This window comes from Vollenhovia emeryi, unplaced genomic scaffold, assembly GCF_000949405.1.
Source record: "Vollenhovia emeryi isolate VEMERY1.0 unplaced genomic scaffold, V.emery_V1.0 DF939156.1, whole genome shotgun sequence".
NCBI lineage: Eukaryota > Metazoa > Arthropoda > Insecta > Hymenoptera > Formicidae > Vollenhovia > Vollenhovia emeryi.
Genome location: NW_011967210.1, coordinates 372,648 through 397,247, shown reverse-complemented (window position 1 = coordinate 397,247; position 24,600 = coordinate 372,648). Strand labels below are relative to the sequence as shown.

Sequence of the window (24,600 nt, the reverse complement as noted above, 5' to 3'; positions counted from 1 at the left end):
AGTTATACTTTAATAATTATAATTTCAAAATTAATTCAAAAACGGAACAAATGCGAGTAATATTGTATCGCAAAACGTTAATTAGGTTTGTCACTATAACATTTGTTACAAAATATTTAATAATGTTGTAAGAGACGTGAAAACTTGGAGCTACGATAATACATCAATTATTGCTATCCAATTAATTCTCTTTACGAATAATTGTGTGTATTTCTAGATTCGATTTATATCAAATATAATATATTAATAATTAACAGCAAAAAAATGATAATTATACGACGAGATGCCCTCCTTTTTATTATTCGGACTTGGAACCGACAGTGGTGAAATTACATCTCCTATTTACATATTTACATATATATACAAATTTACATTTGTACATGATTACATAATTATAGTTACCCATGCGCACAAGCACATATATATATATATAGAATTGCACTCATTTTTGCTTTCAAAATCACTATCTCCAATTTAATAGAAACCTTTTTCCAGCAGGAATACCGATTGGAGATAGTGACTTCGCGGACGAAAATGAATAAAAAAATATATATGCTTATGCACAAGTATAAATATGTATGTATATATGTATATGTAAATATGTAAGTAGGAGATGTCACTTCACCACTGTCAGTCCCAAGTCCGAATAATAAGAAAGAGGGCATCTCGTCATATAATTATCATTTTTTTTGCTGTTAATTATTATATAATATATTATATTTTATATAAATCGAATCTAGAAATACACAAAATGATTCGTAAAGAGGATTAATTGGATAGGAATAATTGATGTAATACCGTAACTTCAAGCTTTCACGTCTCTTATAATATTATTAAATATTTTGTAACAAATGTTATAGTGGCAAATCTAAGTAACGTTTTTGCGATACAATATTACAATATTTTTATTCATTCAAAATGAATCGAGATATTTGTAGCATCGATAGCTCTTACGTCTTTCTTGCTTTACGCGATTCGAGTCGTTAGGTTCGACTCATCGCGCCACGAAGGCATCGATCGCGCGAGATGTTCTAAACATACGTGTACTATCTTATCAGAAAACATTGCGCGCCACGTCGGTTATAAATGCAAGGTCATTTTTTCCACACGAATCATTCAGTTCCAAGTCGCTCTGTCGAACGTGTTCACTGAAAGCATGGCGCTCCTCGCGAGAATCGCTAAGTGTGAGGTACGAAAATATGTGTCGCCGTTGCGCTCGGTACGCTGACTGTCCCATGATATTCTCGTGATCTTCAAAAATTCGTCGCGTTGCACACGCAGCTGCAAGCTGCATTTGAACGTTATTCATGCAAATCGGACCATCTAGTGGATATTCGACGAACTGCGAAAGCTCTAGCGCGAAAATCGATCTGCATGTTTCGTGCTCCGACCATATTTTTTTGCACAGTGCAAATCTCTGTAAATCTCTAAACTACTTTTATATTCGCACCTGCGAATACTGTGTGCTTCCGATTAACATAAATGTTTGGAGGAATTGTGAAGTGATATTTGTCCTTTATTACCCTCTACTTTGCCCCGTTATGTTAACAATTATTATTGTGTGCTTCTTAATAATTTAAGTAATGCTTTTATACTTTGTGCAAAGCTTTTCATTATTAATCAATAAAGTCCGAAGAAAGACATAAAGTAGGCTGTTGGTTTACTTTTTAAGAATTTATATCGCCGAGGAATACCTTGGCCTCCATTACGTTTGCGATCATTGAATAAGAAATTAATTAATCTGTATACCAAATGCTAATTTATTAATGATATGTCACCAACAGCGTCACAACAGGTTGATGCATGCTCGTGCTACGAGAAGAGAATTTTTCCTTAAAATGTATCCAGAAAATCATGTAATCGCTGGACAACATGGCATTTCGAAGAATTTTATAAGTTTTTTGGAGTTTTACCACACATTCTACCAGTAAAAATGTTGTTTGAAATGCTATTTTGTCCCACGATTACACGTATGATTTTTCGGGATAGATTTGAAGAGAAAATTCTCTCCGTGTATAATTTTCGAAAGTTAATCTCTGACGAAATAAAAATTACTATAGATATATTAAATCTACTTATAAAACAATACACATTATATAATGGAATTTAATTAATTTGTACATGTATGCGTTTTATTAAATGTTCTGTTCTGTAAAACAAAAGCTTCGTGTGTGATATAACCAAAATTCCTGCAAACGTTATGTCTGGAATCAACGAGTACGCTTATCAATTTATGACCATACGTAACATCTGACGATCCGATAACCTAGAAAAACATGTTTAAATATAGAATATTGATGAGCATGAAATATATTTGTGCATTTTTAAACTATGTCATTTTAGAAGCAATCCTTTAGTGCAATATGGAGACAAGCACTTTAAAGAAGTTCCGATTCATTCGAGATTTTGATAATTATAATTTTCTTTGTTTTCGAAAAGCTACATATTGTGGGAAACCGTTTGACAATTATACGTATTTATCTATTATTTGCATGACTCACTATTTCACTTAATCATCTTGTTTATAGGCGATGTATTCTTATCGTGACGACCTTCTAGAATTTTCGTATAGGCCAACAAGTCGCAATGTAACGGCGAAAAACAACGGATAGATATACCGTATGTCAGTTGTCCGGACGGACACTCGTGACAAGTACGAATCGCGGACCGTCGGGCCTTAACTTCATAAATCCTGACCATCGACTAATTAACTATGGAAGAAATTTATTTAACTACCATCAAATCCCCGAGAAAAACCTGTACAATATATCCTATCACATTTATTTTAGATATGTTACGTCTTATATTTAAAATCTGAATAAAATAACTCATTTGTTCTTTTCAATTATCTTGTTGAATTAAAATATAAAATATATTGTTAGAGTTGGTTTAAAGATGTAAAATCCCTTTATGCTATCTCTAAGTTGTTTTGAGTGCATCGGTGCGTCAATAAAATTTACGAAGTGACAATCGTCACCAATTGATCCTCAGACTATGACGTTTGTAAGGGGAAAAACACCATTGCTGACTTCTGTCGTAATAGAGCATCTTAACTTCGTGTATGAAGCCCAATCTACCACGTGTTTCTAGGTTAAAAATCTCGGATCGCCACGTGTTACGTACATTGAGAAAAATATCCGATTAAATAATCGGATAATTCAATTGCATAGTAACAAATGTATATATCCGATTAAATTGTATATCCGATAAAGAATATGATTGATTTTTCGATCAAGTTTCATCGGAAGCTGCATTTTATCGAGTAAATTTCTTCGAATATACTTATCCATAATTTAATTGGAAAACTTAGGGCAGGTTGTTCCCACCTCTTGGTAAGTTAACCAATAGTCAAATCATGTGTATATCTTTGTTTTTCCCTTAAATAGGAAAAAGATAGACATGTAATTTAGCTGTTAGTTAGCTTACCCAGAGGTTGGAAAAACCGGCCCTTAATCGGAAACACTATTTAATCGGTTTATCCAATTTTCCTCGGTGTATGGTCGTAAGCGTACTCGCTGCTTCAGATAACATTTGCGGGAACTTACATAAAATCGCAGAAAGGAACATTTTCCAAGCTCCCACGCGTTTATAAATAAAATAAAGGATTACTTTATTAAAATGAAATAATAAATGTTTATTTAATAGACCGATACTAATATTTTACGTTAACTCTTAAAATACCCACATATTTCACATGCATATTAGCTTTCAAAGTATAATATACATTATTCAATAAAATAATTCATTAATTATATATACGATTCAACGCACGGCAATTCGTTTAAATTGCATTTGATTAAAACAGTATTATTCGCTATTAATATCTCTAAATTAATTTCTAACAATACATATCGCTGTATACATTAGTGCATATGGAAAAATAATTTGAACAAAAGTACGGGTTGTGATATCTTTTTGTACAAATTAGCATAAAAATATTCCAGACACGCTTTACCAGATCCTATAGCAATGCTGCCCCGACGGTTAAAATGTACATCGACGGGCACTTCACAGGTAATTGTTTTAAAGATTTAAAATCTGTGTACTCCTATCAAGTTATTACTTTTTATTTGCATTTCTCTTAACTTATTCCGTAAGAAATTTTTCCGCCTGGAATATGTTTACTTTTATGTAAAATATTTTTAATTTATTTAGTAATGTCATACGATTTTCCACACGTTTTTCGGTACAAAAAGTAATGACATTTTTCCTTCAAACATGACAGACATACAAGAGAATATTCATCCTATGAAACAATGTAGAATCAGTTGAAGGTGATACTTAGATATATTTTCAAGCAAAGTGCACTTTATGTTATTACAGTATGATGTTCACGATTATTCTTGCAACAACATCCATCTATAAATTGCATAGATATTTATACAAATAAGTTATTAAGAGAATTTTTCATTAAGAAGTCTAAATTGTCAATAACTTTACGTTAATTAGATACTAATACGGCATTTATTAATTATAAAGTGCATAATTAACTACACATTAATCTATCATACACTTTAAATCGTTTCTACGATACAATTTACACAAAAGTCACGTCAATCGAAACTCGAAATAATTCGAAACTCTCTTTCCAGAATCAAAAGCTACAGAGTTCATTGATGTCCACAATCCGGCGACAAATCAAGTGCTGTGCCGCGTTCCAAAATGCACGAGGGACGAGATGGAGAGTGCGGTGCAGAGCGCTCAGAAGGCATACGAGAAGTGGCGGTATACAAGTGTCCTAACGAGACAAAATTTGATGCTAAAATATCAGGCTCTCGTGCGCGAACACTCGGTCAGTTTATCAATTCTAAATCCTAAACTAAAGCTTTATGTATTTTACTAATTAATTAATATCACGTGCGACGGGTAGAGAGAACGAAAGATAGGCGATAGCACAACGTAAATTGTAAGTAAAGATGATTAACAAGCGTGGCGAAGTTAAAAAGCTCGGTGGCGCGGCGTCAGTAGTAATGGTCGGTAGTGGACAGACATGAACCGCTGCGCGAACCTTTGCTACTAGACAATTGCAATTAGCGCTGGGGACATCGTAGCAAATATTTCGCGCTACAGTTTCATTAGATCCCCATTTCTTATTCGTTTTTATTTTATCTTATCTGTATTATTTATCTCTGTTCGCAGAAAGATATTATAGAGTGTATTGTGAAAGAAAATGGAAAGACTACGGCTGACGCGGAGGGAGATGTGCTTCGAGGTCTACGTAAGTATATTGAACTGCTACGCAGATTATAAATCGGACAGTGCTCCAATTTATTACTTAACTGTTAGCTTTTAATTGTCGATTTTAATTTTCGAAATTCTCGATTTAATCGAAGTTGCCGTATAAAAATTAAAGGGTGTTAAATAAATATGAAAGAAATTATCCCGACATGCGACATGTTAATTTGATTTCAAAGAACAGAGTGGCTCGAAATTATGCAAAATGTAATGATAATATTAAAAATTGTAATCACGATTAATATGCCGCGTGGATATCGGCTGATTCTTAATTATGCGATTGCAGAGGTCGTCGATTCGTGCGCGGCGATCCCGTTGATGCAAATGGGCGAATCCATGACCAACATCGCCACGGACATGGACATCGTCTCGTATAAAGTACCCCTCGGTATTACCGCGTCCATTTGCCCCTTCAACTTTCCCGCTATGATACCGCTTTGGTCGTTTCCGCTATCGGTCGCATGCGGGAACGCCGTTATCCTGAAGCCGTCGGAACGGGTACCAGGTGCGGCCATGATACTCGTTGATCTCTTCACGAAAGCCGGTGCACCAGCTGGCCTTGTAAATGTGATACACGGCCACCGTGCAACAGTAGACTTCATCTGCGAACATCCTCGCATCAAGGCTATCTCGTTCATCGGTTCTGATCAGGCGGTAAGCGTGGGGTGAAAAACGAGATCAGAAATTGCATTTTGGGCCAACTAAATTTTGTTTCATTCAATAAAATGGGTCTCTCAGTGTAGTTAAAATATGTTTTTGTGTAAACTTTGTGATAAAACGTTCCTAGTTAGCAGTTTCGAAACAAGCTACAACGAGGCAACGCGACAATACGAATAATAATAATCAATGAATTCTTCGATTTTCAGGGCAAGTATATTTACAAGCAGGGCAACGCGCATGGCAAAAGGGTACAGTGCAATTTGGGCGCTAAAAATCATTGCGTCATTCTGCCAGACGCAAATAAGAACAAAACGTTGTCGCAAATCGCCGGGGCGGCTTTCGGCGCCTCCGGGCAGCGATGCATGGCGCTCTCGGTGGCTATTTTCGTAGGCAAAGCCAAGGAATGGGTACCCGAGCTAGTAGAAGCGGCGAAGAGGTTGAAGGTAAACGCCGGTCACGTGCCCGGCACCGATGTAGGACCTGTTATATCGCCGCAGTCGAAGCAGAGGATCAAAGAGCTGATCGACTCCGGTGTTAAAGAAGGCGCGCATTTAGCCCTTGACGGGAGAGAGCTCGTTGTGCCCGGCTACGAAAGCGGGAATTTTATTGGACCCTCAGTGTTAACTAACGTCAAGGTAAGATGCGTCAGATCTTGATTCAGAATTGATTCAGAAATTAATCAAGCCTAAACGTTAAAACATGAATTAAGAGATAAACTGGGGATTTTCTGTCAAGAGAAAAACCTAAATAAAATCGAAAACTAAATTATTCCCCACGGAGAGTTCCATCTACACAAACCTTTTTACTCAAGATTTTTCATAACTTCTAGAATCTGTGCGGTGTTTTCATTAATTTTATATATTCTAATTTAATGCTGGCAATCCCACTTCGTTTATATCACAGGCTGCTTGATATGATTGCAGCCTACAATGAAGTGTTACACGGAAGAAATATTCGGGCCCGTTTTAACGTGCATGTTCGTTGACACTACCGACGAAGCCATCGACATCATCAATAAAAGCACTTACGGCAATGGCACGGCACTTTTCACGACAAACGGAGCGTCAGCCAGGGCATTCATAAACAGAATCGACGTCGGCCAAGTTGGCATTAATGTACCCATACCTGTCCCTGTACCGATGTTCAGTTTCACCGGTAACAAGGGTTCTTTCCTCGGGGACATAAACTTTTACGGGAAACACGTGAGTAACTTTGCGTGACTTTATTTTGATGAATCAGTCTATTTATCAAAATCATTCATACGTGTGAGCTTCCAAAATAATTTCCTAATTATAATTAGTTACTGAAGTTAATTTAAATGTTAATTTAATTTTTTAAAAACAGTAAAATTAGCTAAAGCGAAATAAACACACAAGGTGTGTTACGTCAAACCGTTAAATTCTATAATACATTCTAGAGCAAACAAGTTCATGTATTGCGTCAATTCGAGTTATCGAGATATGAAAAATTTAATTCTCGTCACCGTGTCTTGTTTTTACAAAATTGGAATTGTTCTCTTTGATAAACAATTATCCCCGCACATATTATTTGGAGCGCGATAGTAAATAATAAGTGGAGTTCGAGCTATCGAGTTATCGAGATACGAAGAATTTAATTCTTGTCATCGTGTCTTGCTTTTACAAAATTGAAATTGTTCTTTTTGATAAACAATTGTTCCCGCACATGTTATTTGTAGCACGATATTAAATAATAAGTAGAATTCGCGTGAACAAATGATAGATACATAATATAACAATAACTTGGTGACGCGCGCTTTTATTAACCTTCTTTCAGGGGGTGAATTTCCACATGCAAATTAAGACCATAACACAGTTGTGGAGATCCAGTGACGCTACCGACATCGCGTCGTCGACGTCGATGCCTATTATGGAGTGAAGCTACAATTACATGTGATTTTACGACACACGAAAGGTTGCCTGAGCTTCGCTACGTTCTTCGTGCGTAAGAACGTATACAACTTAATTCTGCGATTTAAAACTGCGATCGCGCAGTTTCAAACAATGTCTTCCATTGTTGCGTACAAATCTGTAAATGTTGAGCATATTTTTATAACCTAGATAGACTACATCTATTTTTTTTATACAACAATAAAGTGTAGTCCAAACGTCGATTCTACATTTATGCCCTAAAAAATACAAGTTTGATTGCTACAGAAGGCTATATATAATACAAAATTAAATAAAGAATTCATACTGCTACACACCTGCATTACATATTTTAATTATTATCGAAGAGAGGTGTCTCGCGAGTAAAATTCATTCCTTTCGATGTCGCTACTAAAGTTATCGAAAGCACTAATTTACGCGCAACCGTCGAGAAATTCATTTGCCAATGCTATTAAGTGAACATTTAATACAAATGCAGCGAGCCATAATAAATTCCGAATTTTCGACCGAAATCTCTTCATCGGGCCTTTTGCCGTGCGCGCTGCTCTGCTTGTAAATATACAAGGGAAAAAAATTATGCTGTATCAACAAGATCAGTGTAATTGAAATAAAATCGTTGAAACAGCATCAGTATTAAAACATAAAAACATCAGACTGTTGTCTTAATAATCTAAATATTTAGTTGAATGCTTAAAATTAAAATCCATAGCAAATACAATTGAGTGAATTCTTTATGTTTGTGGCAGCCCGTGACGTTAACGTTTAATTCAAGCCACTTCATTTTGCTTAATACAACAGCATTTTTTTTCCGTGTACCTACTCTGAAAATCGAAGAATTCATTGATTATTATTATTCATATTATCATGTTGCCTCGTTGTAGCTTATTTTGGGACTACCAGCTAGGAACGTTTGTATCACAAAGTTTACGGAAAAAAATCTATTGTCGATTCTATTCGACTGGCACAATTCAACGTAACAGCAAACGCGTAACGTTTTTCCTATCGATCAGCCCTCGCTTATAGTAACAACCGCGCGTGGGCGGCGCCAGGCGAAAATACGCCTAAAATTCGATGGCATAAGCACCGAAAGAAGTTCACGGTCAACACCTTCTGATTCGTCCTTGAACCCCCTGGCCCCACGAACCCGCGCGCGGACATCCGTCTCTCGGCGATATTCGAACTAACTTCCGGCAGTCAGGAGCGATGTACGCGCCGACGCGCGCACCCCGTCGTCGCCGTCGGGCCGCATCTGCGCATTTTCCAGCTGAGTTTCCCTCACAGGCGAGGTTCTGCCTGTCCCGGATTGTCGTGTATTCGCCGACACACCAGGCCGGCAGGGAAATCAAAGGAAAGCCCTCGACTACCGTTCACATATCGTGAGTATATCGATACGTTTGTGCTCGCGAGCCCAGCGTGGCTTTCCGTCCTCCCCCGTCTACGTTTCCTTCCCGAGGTTCAGCTTTATTCGACAGACACATCGAGAATAATTTATCTGTCTTCCGAGAGAGGCTATTGATGCTTTATCGAATTTGCCCACGGTTAAACATTCGGCATGCAGCAACGCTTGGAGCTGTTAATCGCTTGAGAATGTTGAGCGTTGGCCGTGGGTCTCCTTCGTTCGCCAGGGCTCAATAACTCTTGGGTGATTTTTTTAAACAAGCCACCGTCGGTGTCGGCACCGGTTAAGTGGAGTGTAATTGACCGTTTTGGCTCTAATTTCCGGCATGTCGTGTTTATTCGCCAGGCGTACACTTCATCGTGGCGTGTACTTCACCGTGGCGTGTACTTCATCGTAGCTTCGATGTCATGACTACGAGTACGCTTGTTTTTATCATTAATTATACTAAGGGGTAGAATTTACGTATGCGAGGTGGCATGGAATCTCCATTTAGGAATAATATTTTGTTTCATATTTATCTCGTTATAAATTATTATTTATATATTATCACCTTTATATTATTTTCCTTAATATTAAACAATCGACAATCTTTGTGTAAAATAATTATTTTATAAATATCTGCAAAAGAGAAGTGCTCAATCGAATGGGTGAAGGGGAGAGCGATTCATATTGGATTACAGATTTATTTTTGATCATGAATGTCGAGCGTTCGTTAAATCGAAGTTAAACGCAAATATTTCAGTTTTCACTACTGGGTCTTCGCATCTTCGAACTTGTTGATATGCTTTGAACAATGCAGCTTTTAAATGTCAGGTGCTTTCGTGTGAACTGATTCACATACTTTCCACTTTGTCCACGCTTTAATTAAACATTGTTTTGTGATTGAGTTCATAAGCAATCTACTTTATTGCGAATTGAAGCGAAACCTTTGACAGCAGGCGCTGTGGGAATGGCCATATTAATTCTTTTGTAATAAAATTATTTAATTGTCTCTAGACACAGAGAAATAGTTCTATTTCTAATACTATTCGATTTATTCCATTCGCGTTAACTGTACATTTTTGTCACGCCAAAAACTGGCGGTTCTTGAAAAAGTTCCAAGAGATATTTCTGACAATTTTGTACATTTAATTAAATAATGTTTAATTAAAGTACAAAGCGTGGACGAAATGGAAAGTATTTGAATCAGCTCACGCAAAAACTGCTTGACATTAAAAGCTGCATTGTTCAAAGCATATCAACAATAAAATTCTGATAAAGCAATCCAACAAAGGAAACGTCTGCAAATGCATCATTTCTCTGTCAAATCGTCATCCCCCCCCCTCTCTCTCTCTCTCTAAAAACCTTTCTTTTTATGAAATACATGTTTAATGCAATAGTTAGTTGCGCAAGAAAATATCCACGTAGAAAATTATCGCTCTGACGTGGAACCTGTTAATTAAAGTTTTTAATATATTCATGAACTCTTTACTGTTTTGAGAAAGTTGTAAACACAATGCTGACTGAGTCTTGTTATTTTGCAAACAGTCTTATGGTGAAGAATATCATCTAATCACTACTGACTTCGGTTCACGCGAACACGCCGACCATCTCGTTGCCTTTCCTTCGCTTTACGCAACGAGACTTTTTCTGACAGTTTAAATAATTACGCATGAAATGAAAACGCAAGGAGACGGGGTGCTAGATAGCTCAGTATTAGAGCACTCCGCTTCGATTGTCGAATAAAAGGGTTCTATTCCTGGACCTGTCATCGCGTATATAGGACGCTAAGAATTTTGATTCGGAAAATATTCCATTCTGATACAAACAAACCCTGCAAGATACATATGTATTTTCGTGGGAAAAACTTATAAAGCTGAAAACTTTGTTCCTGCTTATGCATCTTCTTCTTTCTTTACCAATTTCTTCTTTATGTTTATAAAAGTCTCCGTTTGTACAAAATATTGTGTCGAAAATTGGTATTCGGTATTGTAGTGTTATTTAGACGTTTTAATGCATTTGATCTATTTATGTAATTATAAAACTTACGTTACAATTATAAAGGAAACTTTAGCCCATCCGGGGTTATAATGCCATTCGATAAGCACTTCTTTATGCGATGAATGTTAAAATTACATTGATTCTAAAATAGATCGTGCGTCTGAATGAGCACAAGATAGTCATGCAATATCAGTGCAAACAGATCAGAGAGTTGCCATGTAAAAAAAAAACAGATATGATACAATAACTTAATTATACTGTGTCACCGAGTGTTATTACATTGAATTTTATACCTTGTAAAAACAAGTCGACAATTTACGGTGCACGACGATATGTGAATAATTTATTGCAGAAATACAGAACGGTGTACACGAACAAAATTATTGTTACTTATTTTATAGCAAAATTGATTTCGTATAAATATTATGCGATCCTACCATTTATTTTATCAACTGTAGCTTAAAAGCCTATTAAATCAATTTCCCTGAAAAAACTGTACCGTTCAAACACCCTTTAATTTTGCAGCAAAACTTTCCATACAAAATTTACATGTAATTTCCGTTTTGTTCTCTCTCTCTCTCTCTCTCTCTCTCTCTCTCTCTCTCTCTCTCTCTCTCTCTCTCTCTCTCTCTCTCTCTTGTTTCTGAATAAAAACATTCCGATTGCAGTGCAGAATCCCTTGCTGAATAGTCGCGCCCTTTGAAAATAAATACGAGTGGCCGTTCGGCTGACAGAACCATATATTTGCGGTCGGCTGAGGGATCGCCGCCGTGTATCTCTAACAAGATCTCTATTCCGACAGGTTGAATAATTATGTACAAAACGGTGCGGAAAGGCGATGCCAGTCTACAGTATACGATACTACCACAGACGGATCAGTTCTCGTCCGGCGGATTCCCGCAGGCTTCCGGCAAGCCTCGGCCGAGGATCATCAAGTACACGATGGCCACCATAATGGTGCTGATCATACTGTCCTGCGTGGCCACGCCGTTCCTGATGAATCAAAACGATCACAATCTCTTCGCCAGCACGATGCGAGCGATTGGCCGAGCAGAGCCGGCCAGGAACACATCGAGGAGCCAAACGAAGAACATCAGTGAGGGTAAGAACAGAGGCAGGATTTCGGCTACGACGACATCGACGACCGAGGTTACAAGGAGGAAAGACCTCGAAGATGGCACGACCTCCTTCAATGTAATTCTCCGGGGTGAGGAAGAGGAGGAGGAGGCTATGGTTGATGACGCCACGTTAGCAGGTATTATCTTTCAATTTTCGAGGAAGAAGACGCAGATAATTGTGTGTTGCACAGAAATAATGAGAGCTACCGGTATTTCCGTTTGCAAGTTATAAGAGAAAAGTCGCGATATGTAATATTCATGTTATTTTTTTATTAAAGAATACGTCCTACTTTTATAAAATGAAGTCTTTACTCTGGACTTTGTTATGAGTTATGATACTTCGAGTAATGTTATATTGCAGAATAATATTTTCTCCTCTTTGTCCAAAAATTCTCTCTGTCCCTGGGTTGCTTAAATTAGGATGAGCATTATGAGATCGAGCACGAAATTTAATTTCCTCTTGCAGAATACCTCGGAGTACCGCGATAAAACACAGAAATGACGGGCGTAAAATAAGATTTCAGCTTTACATAAATATTGGAGCCGTGATATAATTGGTTTGGGACGCTCTGCCATCAGTTTTCCAACTAAGCTGGCGTTATTGTCGACTGTGTATGTAAGTACAGGCAATTCTCTCTTTCCAGACACGCCGGAATTTAGTACACAAGTGATTTCGAGCATGGAAACGTCAACGAGGGACCGCCAGGTGATAACCACTTCCGTTCTACCGTCGACAACCATTATCTCGGCGTCGTCGGCGACAACGAAGGCATCCACGGGCGGCACGACGGAGGACACGAAAACGTTGAGCACGCCGAAGAAGCCGAAGATGCCGAGGGTGACCCTGAAGCTGCGGGAGAACGAGACCATACCGCAGATGTACGTGAAGGCGGGGATAGCCTCCTACAAGAAGGGCAACATCACCACCAGCGTGCTCGCGCCTCGCCTGAGTCTCGAGGGCTTGATATTCAAAACGCCGGAAGGCACGATAAAACCCTGGCCCCAGAAGTGGTTCTTCGGCGAGCCCTCCGATTCCGATGTCAAGACGTGGAAAGTGTTTGTAAGTGCTCGTATTTCTCGATCGGGCGCCCGTACGTTCCCGGGGAATTGCGTTCAAGGGGACCTCGAGTGGCCTGCATTTTGATAGAGTGCATCGATCACGCGAATCGCCTATGCAAAAATTGCCATCTCGTCGTTTCCTCGCGCGCCTTGCTCTTTCCTTATTCCGGAATTATCTTTTAAAATGTGGTCTTACGCACAAGCCCTTCTTCTCGCACGTTGGTTCTGCAGCTTTCGCTTGTTTTCCTTACATTCATTTCATCGTATTTAGATGAGACCCTTTGAATGTTGCTAATTCGACGCTTCTCTCTGCTTTATATTTATATGACAAGTGTAATCATATACAACTCTTACCTAGCTCCTATTTTACGTAAAAATACTTTGAAAGTGGAAAGAAGACAGACAAAGAAATTTCACGTTACTCTTTAAACGAGTATCCCAAGATTTTTAATTTAATCTTTCAAAGATTTCTATATTTTCCATTTAAAAATATATATATTAATTTTAGGTCTATCAGTCGCTCTATAAACCCATTTCAACAAAATTGTACAGGGTATTTTTATATCCCCAACTTAATCCGTAAAATATATTTTCGCATACATATTTTTCGAACTTAGCCATCCGACCGTCAATTTGAAATTTTGCGTCCTGCATAAATATTGATCGCGTTGCACCAAAGATATCTAAAACTGAAGCACTCTGTCCGATCGATAAGCAGAGCATGTTCGTGAATCTAAAAGCGGACGAGGAATTGCTCGGAGCCTTTATTTTTCCCACATGCTTCCCATCGGGACAGCAGTCGTACTTTTACTTCCTTCTTAAAGAATTGCAGGACGTGACGTTATGTATAACGTTTTTCTGCGAAATGTTTCACGCGTGACATCGTATCCTATTATATATTTTCATATAAATCTATAAGACTTATATTTCTCTCCTATTGCTTTCATTTTTTTTTAAATCTTTCGCGACAAGAAGATTTTTGCGTAAAATTGCAGAAGAGGAAAAAGTTGCTTTCTTGAAACATCGACCTCGCTGGCCAATCAATATAAAAGCCGCGTGTTCTCCCTTGAGCCGATAATGCTTACTCGTTGCCCGAAACTGCTTGCGCTGCACTTAAAGATTTTGCACAGACTACACGAACGTCATTAGGAAAAAGCAGTCGCGCAAAATACGTTATGTGCTTCATGAAAGGGTCGGAATCGCAGTTTTCAAACAAAATTCATTCGTAGTAATTTTTTCGCAAAAAAAAAGAGCGAAGTTTCCATTGTTGCCAAGAAAACACATTTCACAACAAATGAAAATTCATCCAATAAAAAGGTTAGTTTTTCCTGGTTAATTTCTTGTTAAAAAGTCAACGACAAGGAAAATCGTTTACCCGACATTTTTGCCGAAATATCTTCACCAAATATTTTCACGTGTTCAACAGCTTTTGCATGTTGCAGGCTTTTGCTTTTTCGTGTCGTTATAAATTTAAGCTGAACTTATCGAGCTAACAGCTGCTCGCCAAGCAAAACCCTTTTGCTTTATCCAATTTTCATAAATTGTGTACAATGTATAGTAAAATGCGCTCTATTTTACAACGCGTCCCGCGCAGAATACCTTTTACGAACGGAGTGCTTAATTTACCGTGGAATTGAAAATACCAGCGTCAGGATACACAGGGGATTAATAGGATCTTGAGTACCTACTAATTCATATATTTACCGGCACTTGACTTGGTAGTTATATCAGATGCACCGGCGTCTACCAGTTTGAGTTTTGCATATTAAGCGGTAACTGGGGTAACAGAGAGTAGCAACATTTTCAGATGAATATTCATTTTTCGGTGGATAAGGAACGGTGTGGATTATATCGCGGTGTTATACGGGCGCAATATTGATGAAAATCATTCGCAAAAGTCGAGAGAGAGCTCTTCTTGAAAAATGCAGTAAAAAAGACAGTGGATACATGATACAATAGTTTACAATAGCTTGGCGAAATAAAAAGCATTTTGTTCTCGAAACAGGTACAATTCATTTTATTTTACAGAGTTATTTCCGCGCGCAGCCACGAATGTGTAACTTAGAAAAGAGATTATTTACTTTACGTATTTCCTCCGTGACTCTCAATTTAGCGAACTGATCGCGAGCATTTTTACGTCAGTTGCATAACTCGTAATTGATTACTACATGTCTCGGTCGAAATATTAAGTGAAATTCCGCGAACGACAGACGCAAATAGCTGTTCGGGTGGAGGCTCAGTGGCATTAAACGGAACACTATCGTGAATTCCGTGCATTACGGAGCGCACAAATCAGAATTTCAAACAGGTTATTGCGCCGATGGCCAACGGGAGCCGGCGAAAACGTATTATCGTGCACGCAAAGCCGTAGGCCGACGTTTGACCTAATAGCAAATTAAAGCAGCCGGTGAACAATCGATCAAAAGAATGCTTACTTATTCAACAATATTTGTCAACACCGAAATAGCCGAGATAGAGCTAAAAGAACGTAATAATTTGTATTAATAATCTTAATAAAATAAGACGCGATTTCTTTCATTATTTCACTGTAATTTGCATTTCTTAAATAAATACAATTTTCCTTAACATCATATAAACTGAATAATTTTGGTTCGTACTCTGTGCTTTTAACATGAATTGTACCCATCGATATACAACTGCCTATTAAATTGACATTGCTCGTGATATTAATTGCGTTAATTCGTCATGAAGATTAACATTTGTGCGTAGAAGGGGAAGGAATGCTTTCTATATGGGGGATATTTCATTTCAGCTGAATAAAAATATTGAATGTAATAGAACGGAAATATGAGAAAGAAATATGCATGATTTAATACTCTTTAACTTATCGCATAACAGAGACGTCGTATATTAAAGATATTGCCGTGCGAATAACGTCGGCTTCATTGAATTTACAGGCCGTGAACCACATGCCGATGATAACAGTTTATGCAATCTTTGGAGGAATGTGCGCAACGGCGTGTGGCCTAATCGCCCTGATGATTCATGTGCAGCGTGGTGCACGTAAAGCGTTCAGACGTGCAGGACAGAACGTCGAGGAACCGGATGTCGAGGAGCACGAGTCGACGCTGCTGGGCGCGGAGAGCCAAGAGACCGAGGAAAAGGAGTAATCCCGGCGACGAACAGGACGCATCCGTACATAGCGCGCGTAAGACTTGCCTATTTTTACAAACACACGTCGGTTAGACTTAGGCGTCTTCCACATCGAAGGATAGAAGGTCGAAAACGCGGGCGAGGTACGAGAAGGATTTTTTTACGACGTAGCCAGCTGTAGAGAATCGCGGTACGAATGCACGAACAACGTGATTGTCCCAGAGATAAGGATCGGCGTGAGATTCATTTTGCGAGATTGCTCACTGCGTTGCCGTTAACTAGGTTCATCTTTGTGCTGCGGTTGATTTTTTAACGAGGGCTTCTTGCGAGCTTGCGGGCAGAAACCGATCATGTTGTACCAATCGCTCTTAACGTCACGCTTTTGTTTCACCGTCGGATTTACATGCTCGTTGATAAATTAGCGACGGACCATTTATACGTTTCTTGCAACTGTGGTATAGTTCGACTAGCGACGTGATTACATGATATATTATAATCCTGCGATAATCGAGCGGATCGTGAAAAAGTTGCGCAAATAAAGTTTCGTTGTTACTACTTTAAGTTTGCGATGAGGCTAGGCAGGTTTCACAAACCCGCCACGATGGGCGCACAATTGTGTATGCTGACAAACTATATAAATATATACATATATACAGAGAAAAGAATACGTATCTCGCTGGCAAGTTAAGGAGACCAAAATTTATAAGCCATTTAAAGGAAACATTAAAACGAGTTCTATAACGAATTCTCTTTTTAGAAATTCCTTTGAAAGTTCCTACTAAATTTTAAAAAATTTGATAAAAGCCACAGAAGTATTCTAAAAATATAAACGACATCTTCACAATTCTAATTAGTCCTAATTCCAATTCTGAAGAGTTCGAAGCACGTTTCTCTGCGCAAAGAGAAGTGCAAAGTTGAAAATAATTTTACATAATAGATTTCTCAAGGGATTTAGGAGAAGAAATTTTTCAATCGTAGTACGCGCAATAGCATGAGAAAGTAAATGTTAAAAATGAACGTACCGCGAAGCTTCGACGCGTCTTAGAGTCAAGACGTTACCAATAAACAATTTGTGGGCCCGAAAGAGATGTCTCCTTAATTCGGCCACTTATATTTGCTAAACTTTCTATAACGTACACGATATGCGTATATAAATACACGATATACGATTATAAAGTATTATATGTGTGTCATCGACTTTTCTAGGATCTCGAAAAAGCAAAAAAAAGTGCTTTTAACTTTCTGACGCCAGTCGAATTCTATCTGCGTACAAAAGTAGCCGTACTGCCAGCTACAATAAAGGGCCCGCTTTCCAGCCTCGTTTAATTAAAAGTGATGTTTGACGAACATGCTATCAGGTATATCGTTTAATCGATATCCACACACCGTTTACTCAGTGATATCTGTCGCACGGAGAAACGTAATATCATATTTTGCAAAATATGACTAGCAGATTGACGATATTGCGTCGGGAGTACGTCAGAAATATTGAATTAATCCGAACCTTGCGCGATTAAACTAAAAGTTTAATTACAGGCGGCTTCATCAACGTATTGTTTCGATAAAATGACATTTATGTAAAAGCATACAGAAGCAGGACGCAGAGACGTTTTATGGAACCGATATATATATATATATATATATATATATCTTCATATAAATTATACCTTTCAAAGGGGAAAGCTGAACAAATTGTGTCAAAACTGATATTGACATGGGTCACTTTATGATCGTTAACGCCCGTCGCGAGTACATCGCAAAATACTGTGTACTGGAAATACAATGTGTCTAAAATAGACGTATTAATGCCTCTAAAGTGAAACTTTAGAAACTACAACCGTTCGACTTATATATGATATTTTAGATCGCTTTTACGTGATTTTAAGACACACAACTAACTTAATACTTTTGTTAAATTAATTTTCATTCCACTGGTGTGAAAACAAGTGTATCAGTCTATACTAGTCTAGTTCGTGCTATACTGCGTAAAATTGTTAATTGTGATTCTGTACTTAAATTGCGCCATTTGATATTTGACAATAATTGCGCTTGACAAATTCTAGAATAATTAATTTTGTTTCTTTCAAAGTAAAACTGTAAATTTTTACCTACTGTCAAGCGATCTAGGACGATATGCAAAACGAGACTCAACTATACGAGCTTTAGCTAAGAACATTCCGCAAGATTGATTCTAAGAGTCAGTGTTGCTATTTTATTTTATTCGACGTAAAACGCACAAGATAAAAATTGTGACGATAGCTACTTGACAAAGAAAAATGCTTGTGCAAGCGAATCGAAAAGATCTAGTGTATATTTATTACACAATTGCGACAACAAGGTAATCTAACTTGCAAGTTATTTACTATTTGTAAGATCCGTTTTATCAGTAGCTAACCTTTACTATGTGCAACACAATTTCCACCTTTTGCAACTCCATACTTTATTTAACTTGTAGCGCCATTACTTCAAACGAGGTAGAACTTCCAATAATATGTAATTTACTTACAAATTACAATATTAAGTTACAGCTCCGTATTTTGTTGTACAACGTTCAAATAGTTTTAAACACTATTGTATACTTTTAAAAGTTTAAAATTGTTTTATCTGCAAAAGTCTGATAGTAAATCAATAAATAATTAGATTTAGAAATTGTACTATATCCAGAAATTTTTCATGCAAAATTCATACCTATTTATTTACAAAAATAATCAGCATCGCAACATACGAAGCCCGCGGCTAAAAATCTAGGTTGTCTTATTATTTATAAATTGAAAAAACATTTAAATGAGAAATGGATGCTGCAAAAAAAGATTGCGAGAAATTTTAATTATAGTCATATCGTTATATAAATTTTATTCTATATATTTTCAAGTCAAAGACGAAAAACTATAGCTATATAATCTTAGGCTAAGCGATCTGACGTAATTCATTTAATTTCACATATCGCGTGCACTTTGTATAATTAAAATCGAAAAAATTCACAGTATCATCACAAAACCATCTAGAGATACTCATGAGAAACGCAAGAATATTATCATATTCATTAAGTTGCACTCATGTTTTGTAATAATAAATCACTCGTTATGCTACAATTAGCGAAAGGAAATTTTATCATAATGCGTATTTAGTTTAACATCATGCTAGTTTTTAACAAAATTCTTGTCTATTATTTGTAATTAAGGAGCGACCACAATAACTTCGATCTTTGATCGATAGTGCTCGTAAATATGTCTCGATATAATAATCTCTCGATATGCAAAAACTTTTTATTTATTCGTGTAAATATCAATTGCTCATAGCAAGTGTTATATTAATGCTTGTAAATGGCTATTATTTACATTTATAAGTTACATTAATTAATATTATAATAATAATTTATGTTAGAATTGTACAACTGTGATTATCAACCTTTGGTTTCGTAGATTGTTACCACATTCCTTCTATAATATTTCATCAAGTGAAATTATTACAATTAATGCAATATCATTATTTATAATAAAATTACCATGTACTACTTTTGATTTTAAAATATCTTGAAATATGTAAAATCTATTTCTTAGTTTATTAAATAATCTTGAACGATTTCAAAATGTAATAACTTGTAAAATATTAATTGTAAATTTTTTGTACAGAATTAAATTTCAGTGATTTGAAAACGTTATTAAATTTCAGATATTTGTAAAATTAGCAGTCAATATCGAGAAATTATATTTAATTCATGTTAAGCGAACCTGCAGTAAAATAAATTACAATTATCATATTGCAAATGGATAAGAGAGCAGAGGGAACCCGGTGACCATCTGTATGGAATATTTAAAAAGTAGTTATGAATATAAAATTTAAACCGTATACTAATGAGCTATTTGTGACTTTTCGTATATTAAACTCTTCTAGTATTTATTCCAACACGACTACGAGATTCGTTGGAGGCACTTTGGGAGGCTCATAGTTTGCGAAATTATTTGTAAGGCACCTAATGGACAATTAATGAAAGAAGAAAATATACGGTAAACTCACAACAGGATAGAGACAAGAACACTTTTCTGTCACGTATTTACTTGGATGTGATAGGTCGGTTTTTAGAAAAGTTTGAGAACTCGTAAAAGAGGACTATAACGCTCAAATCAATGATTTTCTGAGACCTGCGCCGTTTCGTGAAAATTGCGTGAAACAAGTGAAAATAGAGAAGATAAGGGGAAGTCATTCTAGAATCGACCGCGCGATTTTCGAGAGACGGACGTCCCGAGGACTCCGCGTCGATAAACAACCGTATGCACTAATAGAGCGTACATACAAAAAACAAATAATGTTCGATGCGTTTTCGAAAGAAATAAGGATTTCATAAGTGACACAATAGCGCTGTAGCTGAAGAGAAAGACGGTTATAGTTTATATTTTAAAGATTATATTTTTTTAACTTTATTAATTTTTGACTTCCACGTATATATACATGTATAAATAAATATAAATATATATATATAATATAAATATGATGGAAATGTAATGGACTACTGTATATATATACACGCATATTTTAAACAAAACCGTGTAGCGCACAAAATTGAGGCACTCTAATTTGTCGATTGATTACAATCGTGACTAAAAGCTTAGACGAAACAATCGCAAAATATGAAATAATTCATAAATTAGAAAAGTAAAACATTTAAATATTTTATAGATAAAGGATTACGTTTAATTGGTGGCCATATAATCAATTAACTCAAGAAGAGACAAGTGATTTTCTAGATGCGTAAATATTTGACGAGTTTAATAGAGTTAAAACTGATTTGTAAGTCAATGGTGACGTGCGCTTTCTAGGATGTAATCCTATCAAATAATTGCACATATTCATTTGCACACAAGTTTGTTTACAAGATCGAGAACGTTGCGTTATTCTATAACGATCCATATTGGATCCGTGCTGCACGGGCTATTTGCACTAGCTTAGGTAGGCCAAAGACAATTCCGTGTATATATATATTATAAACATTGTATGTGCGTAGACTCGAAGTGTCTACTACGGATATGGCGGATAATGTAATCGTCTAATCATTATTTTACAACTAAATAAACTCAGGACTGTGAAACAATTGTCGTGGTAGCCAGTAACTGAGAATCTTATTTACTAGAAGAAATAGAAGATTGATATACGCGCGCGTTTATACACATTCCAATATATTTCTATCAATAGTTATCAAGCAAAATGTGATTTTCTGCGACGTGGATAATCATCGATCCACTCAAGCCTCACATATGTGCTAACTCTCTGCCATAATCCTATTGGACGCCTCGATCCTACACGTATGTCCCGACAATCACGATGCGGCTTACCGATCGTGGTCCGTTTATTATTGAGAATTGAATTGTTAATTGAAGTTGGAAATGGACTAGCTCACGCCTAATTTAGGGCCTATAAATGTATACAAACAAATAAAACATTGAGAAAGAATTCCACAGTGTCCATGTTGAAACGCGGCGATTTGTTGTTAAAAGAGCACAATTTACCCAAAAAATGGTGTAACTATTTGACAATCTTGTTTGTAAAGTACTGTGCTCAATGATTCTAAAGTATACTCAATTAAAATCTACACCACTCCAATCCAAAGAACCGGATGCTAATATATTATAAAATTAAACGGAATAATTACTCGAAAAAAAATGAAACGTCTCAACGATCTTTTGAACATTAATTGCATTTGCCTGTTTTTGTATTTTCCCTCAATCAAGCTATAGCAGAGTCTGAAGTATCTTCTGGCGATACTTTCTACTTAAAATTTTCCTTCCCTCTTCCCCAGATCGTGCACTACGGATTTATTTGTATTTCATAAGCGAAGGAAAAAAAACAGACGAAAAAGGAAAATACCTAACGTTAATTGATAAGTAAAAAGACAATCAGATAAGCGCTTGGCGGACAGTTTCACCAGGAGATGGCAGCAGCACACTCAACCGTTGAGTCAAAGAGATATTCTGACACTGCGCAAAGCGCAGGTTCGACTGTAAATCGCCTCTATTTCTGTAGACGTCGAGCGCGTGTGCCAGAGACCGTTCAGTGTGGCTTAGACTTCAGCCGGACGGAGTCTGGGCTATATCTCGTTTTCGGTGAGCGACATAGTAAGTACACGAATTGCTGACTGAAGTCGACGGGATCGGCTGCACGTTCACCTCGACCGGGCACGTTACTGGTACCTGGTCGACTGGTGTTCGATAGTGGTTCATCGAAACTGGAGTACGATCTCACTCGGAGCTCCGAGTGCGCCGAGTGGTGAACGTTGTGTCGTAATATGTGGAAAAGTGTGACAACGATTTCGCAATGAGGCAAAGGGGAAAATTGATTTTCCAATCGGTTACGTGCAATAGCTTTTCATTTTGTAAATACTTGACTGGCATCGCGTGTATTAAAGAATACGCGATGAAGACGATAAAGCCTGTTCAATCTCGGACTCGCTTACATAATTTCTGTTGCAGTATTTTTAATTTGTTATTGTAATGAGATTATAACTCCGACTCAATTAGAATTGATCAATAAGATTCGATTAGAATACATTTTAGGACGCATTCGATATTTCGCGGGATCGACAAAGTCCACTCGGGTTCAAGTGAATTTGCAAATTCTAAGAACTAATATTTTATTATTTCATCCGAATAAAAAAACTATTACGAAAATTCTATATAAATTGAAAATGAATCCAAAAGCATTGGATTTTAAGAATTAAAGATAAAATTTCAATTATATATATTCTTCCTCAGATAGTAAAATAGCTGTCTTATCTCATTCTACAGTGGTACATAAATATTGACACATTTCGTAGTTTACTGATTCTATTCTTCTTCATGAATAGTGTAATTTTTAAGGCAGTATATTTGAAATTATAATAAGTTTTATGTGCGCAAAAACGGCAAATAATCGATATAGAAACTTAGCTGTAAAGAATTGAGGATAACAGCAAGTAATTCTTTCCACGATAGAAATCTCTGGAGTATTACGTTACTGAGAGTTATGTCACTCGTGTTTTGCGCAAGTGTTAACAATTCGAACAAAGTCGTAAGAGCTGGTGCACATTAGTGGATAACTGTAAATCTCTGCAGTGATAGCGACTCACTCAATGCAGGGCCAAAGATCATGTTCTTCGATATCAAACAAGTATCGAATGGCGTTCTTATTTACTCAAGAGCAAAGATATCGCGTAAAGACAGCGACTCAAATTTCAATATTTCCCTAGCGAGTTGTATCACACTTGAAGGATCCAAACACCGAAAAGAAAACAAATCGCTTTGTATATGGTGTAGTCAGAATAATAATTTGCATAACTTGTTTCCATCCATACATTATAGGTTTCGCATTCATGATAAATTCAAGAAGTCATTCACTGACATAATGATCGATAAAACTTTGCAAAAGAGAAGCAAGCAACGATAATAATTTCGGTTGTGAAACATATGTAAATAAATATATTAAATATATGCATGTATTAAAAATTTATGACAGGTACATAAGATTAACTTTCTATAAGAAAAGAAGGAAAATTGCAGTAGGTTTCTGTCGTGTTTGATGTTTTCTCACAAGTACGTACATGTATAAAATACGTTTACTGACGTACGAATATATTGACTCGCGCTGTCGCTAAATATGCCTGCCTAGCTTATGACGGTGTGATTTAAGTAAAATCGAGAATCAAATCACAACATTTAATATTCAATGTGGAATATAAATGCTGACTTTGAAAACTTTGTCAAAGATGACTTGACACTATCTCGTAAACCAATTTTTAATTTAAACTTTTCGTTACTAGGATAATTTCATGACATTTTAACTTAAAAAAAAACTAATTTAGTTAACTAATTATTAAGACTACAATCAAAAATGTTTGGGAGTCTCGTGTAAGGTTATAACATTTAGATATGGCACAGACTAGTCAAGATGTGGAATTAATCAGCATTTTCCATATTTTTTTAATGGTCGTAATGAATGAATTAGATAATCAAGGCAGACTATCAATTCATCTGACAAGATAGCCTTCACAGCAATATATTACCTACCGTTCATTCGTGTACGCACGACTGACGTATCGTGGAAACTGTAGACAACACGTGCGCCTCACGTTACGTGTATGTGAACCGATATTTTTCTA

At 36.7% G+C, this 24,600-nt stretch overlaps 3 protein-coding genes across 5 annotated transcripts in view; all 3 read left to right on the top strand.

Annotated features, from left to right (window-relative positions):
* Nucleotides 1-1,091: 1,091 nt before the first annotated feature.
* Nucleotides 1,092-8,116, top strand: LOC105565013 (probable methylmalonate-semialdehyde dehydrogenase [acylating], mitochondrial). The gene is made up of 8 exons (XM_012017825.1): nucleotides 1,092-1,189; nucleotides 3,945-4,014; nucleotides 4,593-4,792; nucleotides 5,140-5,218; nucleotides 5,522-5,889; nucleotides 6,102-6,530; nucleotides 6,819-7,097; nucleotides 7,690-8,116. Exons 1-8 carry the CDS (start codon nucleotides 1,157-1,159, stop codon nucleotides 7,789-7,791), a joined length of 1,560 nt encoding a protein of 519 aa, XP_011873215.1. The 5' UTR covers nucleotides 1,092-1,156; the 3' UTR covers nucleotides 7,792-8,116.
* An 861-nt stretch (nucleotides 8,117-8,977) lies between these two features.
* LOC105565012 lies at nucleotides 8,978-19,084 on the top strand. Of its 2 annotated transcripts, XM_012017823.1 has the most exons (5): nucleotides 8,978-9,178; nucleotides 11,984-12,436; nucleotides 12,944-13,359; nucleotides 16,277-16,527; nucleotides 17,679-19,084. In XM_012017823.1, the coding sequence occupies exons 2-4, from the start codon at nucleotides 11,995-11,997 to the stop codon at nucleotides 16,487-16,489; spliced, it is 1,071 nt and encodes a 356-aa protein (XP_011873213.1). In that variant the 5' UTR covers nucleotides 8,978-9,178; nucleotides 11,984-11,994; the 3' UTR covers nucleotides 16,490-16,527; nucleotides 17,679-19,084. The 2 variants fall into 2 exon arrangements, with proteins under 2 accessions (XP_011873213.1, XP_011873212.1); XM_012017822.1 differs by having other exon boundaries at nucleotides 16,277-19,084.
* A 3,332-nt stretch (nucleotides 19,085-22,416) lies between these two features.
* Nucleotides 22,417-24,600, top strand: part of LOC105565006 (pyruvate carboxylase, mitochondrial) — a 20,692-nt gene continuing 18,508 nt past the window's right edge. The window contains exon 1 of one of the 2 annotated variants that reach the window (XM_012017816.1): nucleotides 22,417-22,582. The gene's annotated coding sequence lies outside the window, so the exon portion shown is untranslated. The remainder of the gene's footprint in view (nucleotides 22,583-24,600) is intronic. The other variant, XM_012017817.1, reaches the window with a different exon arrangement.

Excerpts from the sequence above, each read along its gene's own strand:
- LOC105565013 (XM_012017825.1), top strand. The coding sequence starts at position 1,157 with ATGGCGCTCCTCGCGAGAATCGCTAAGTGTGAG. Across the intron at positions 5,219-5,521 it reads AGATGTGCTTCGAGGTCTAC|AGGTCGTCGATTCGTGCGCG; the intron begins GTAAGTATATTG and ends ATGCGATTGCAG. Across the intron at positions 5,890-6,101 it reads TCATCGGTTCTGATCAGGCG|GGCAAGTATATTTACAAGCA; the intron begins GTAAGCGTGGGG and ends TTCGATTTTCAG.
- LOC105565012 (XM_012017823.1), top strand. The coding sequence starts at position 11,995 with ATGTACAAAACGGTGCGGAAAGGCGATGCCAGTCTACAGTATACGATA. Across the intron at positions 12,437-12,943 it reads TGATGACGCCACGTTAGCAG|ACACGCCGGAATTTAGTACA; the intron begins GTATTATCTTTC and ends CTCTCTTTCCAG. Across the intron at positions 13,360-16,276 it reads TCAAGACGTGGAAAGTGTTT|GCCGTGAACCACATGCCGAT; the intron begins GTAAGTGCTCGT and ends TTGAATTTACAG.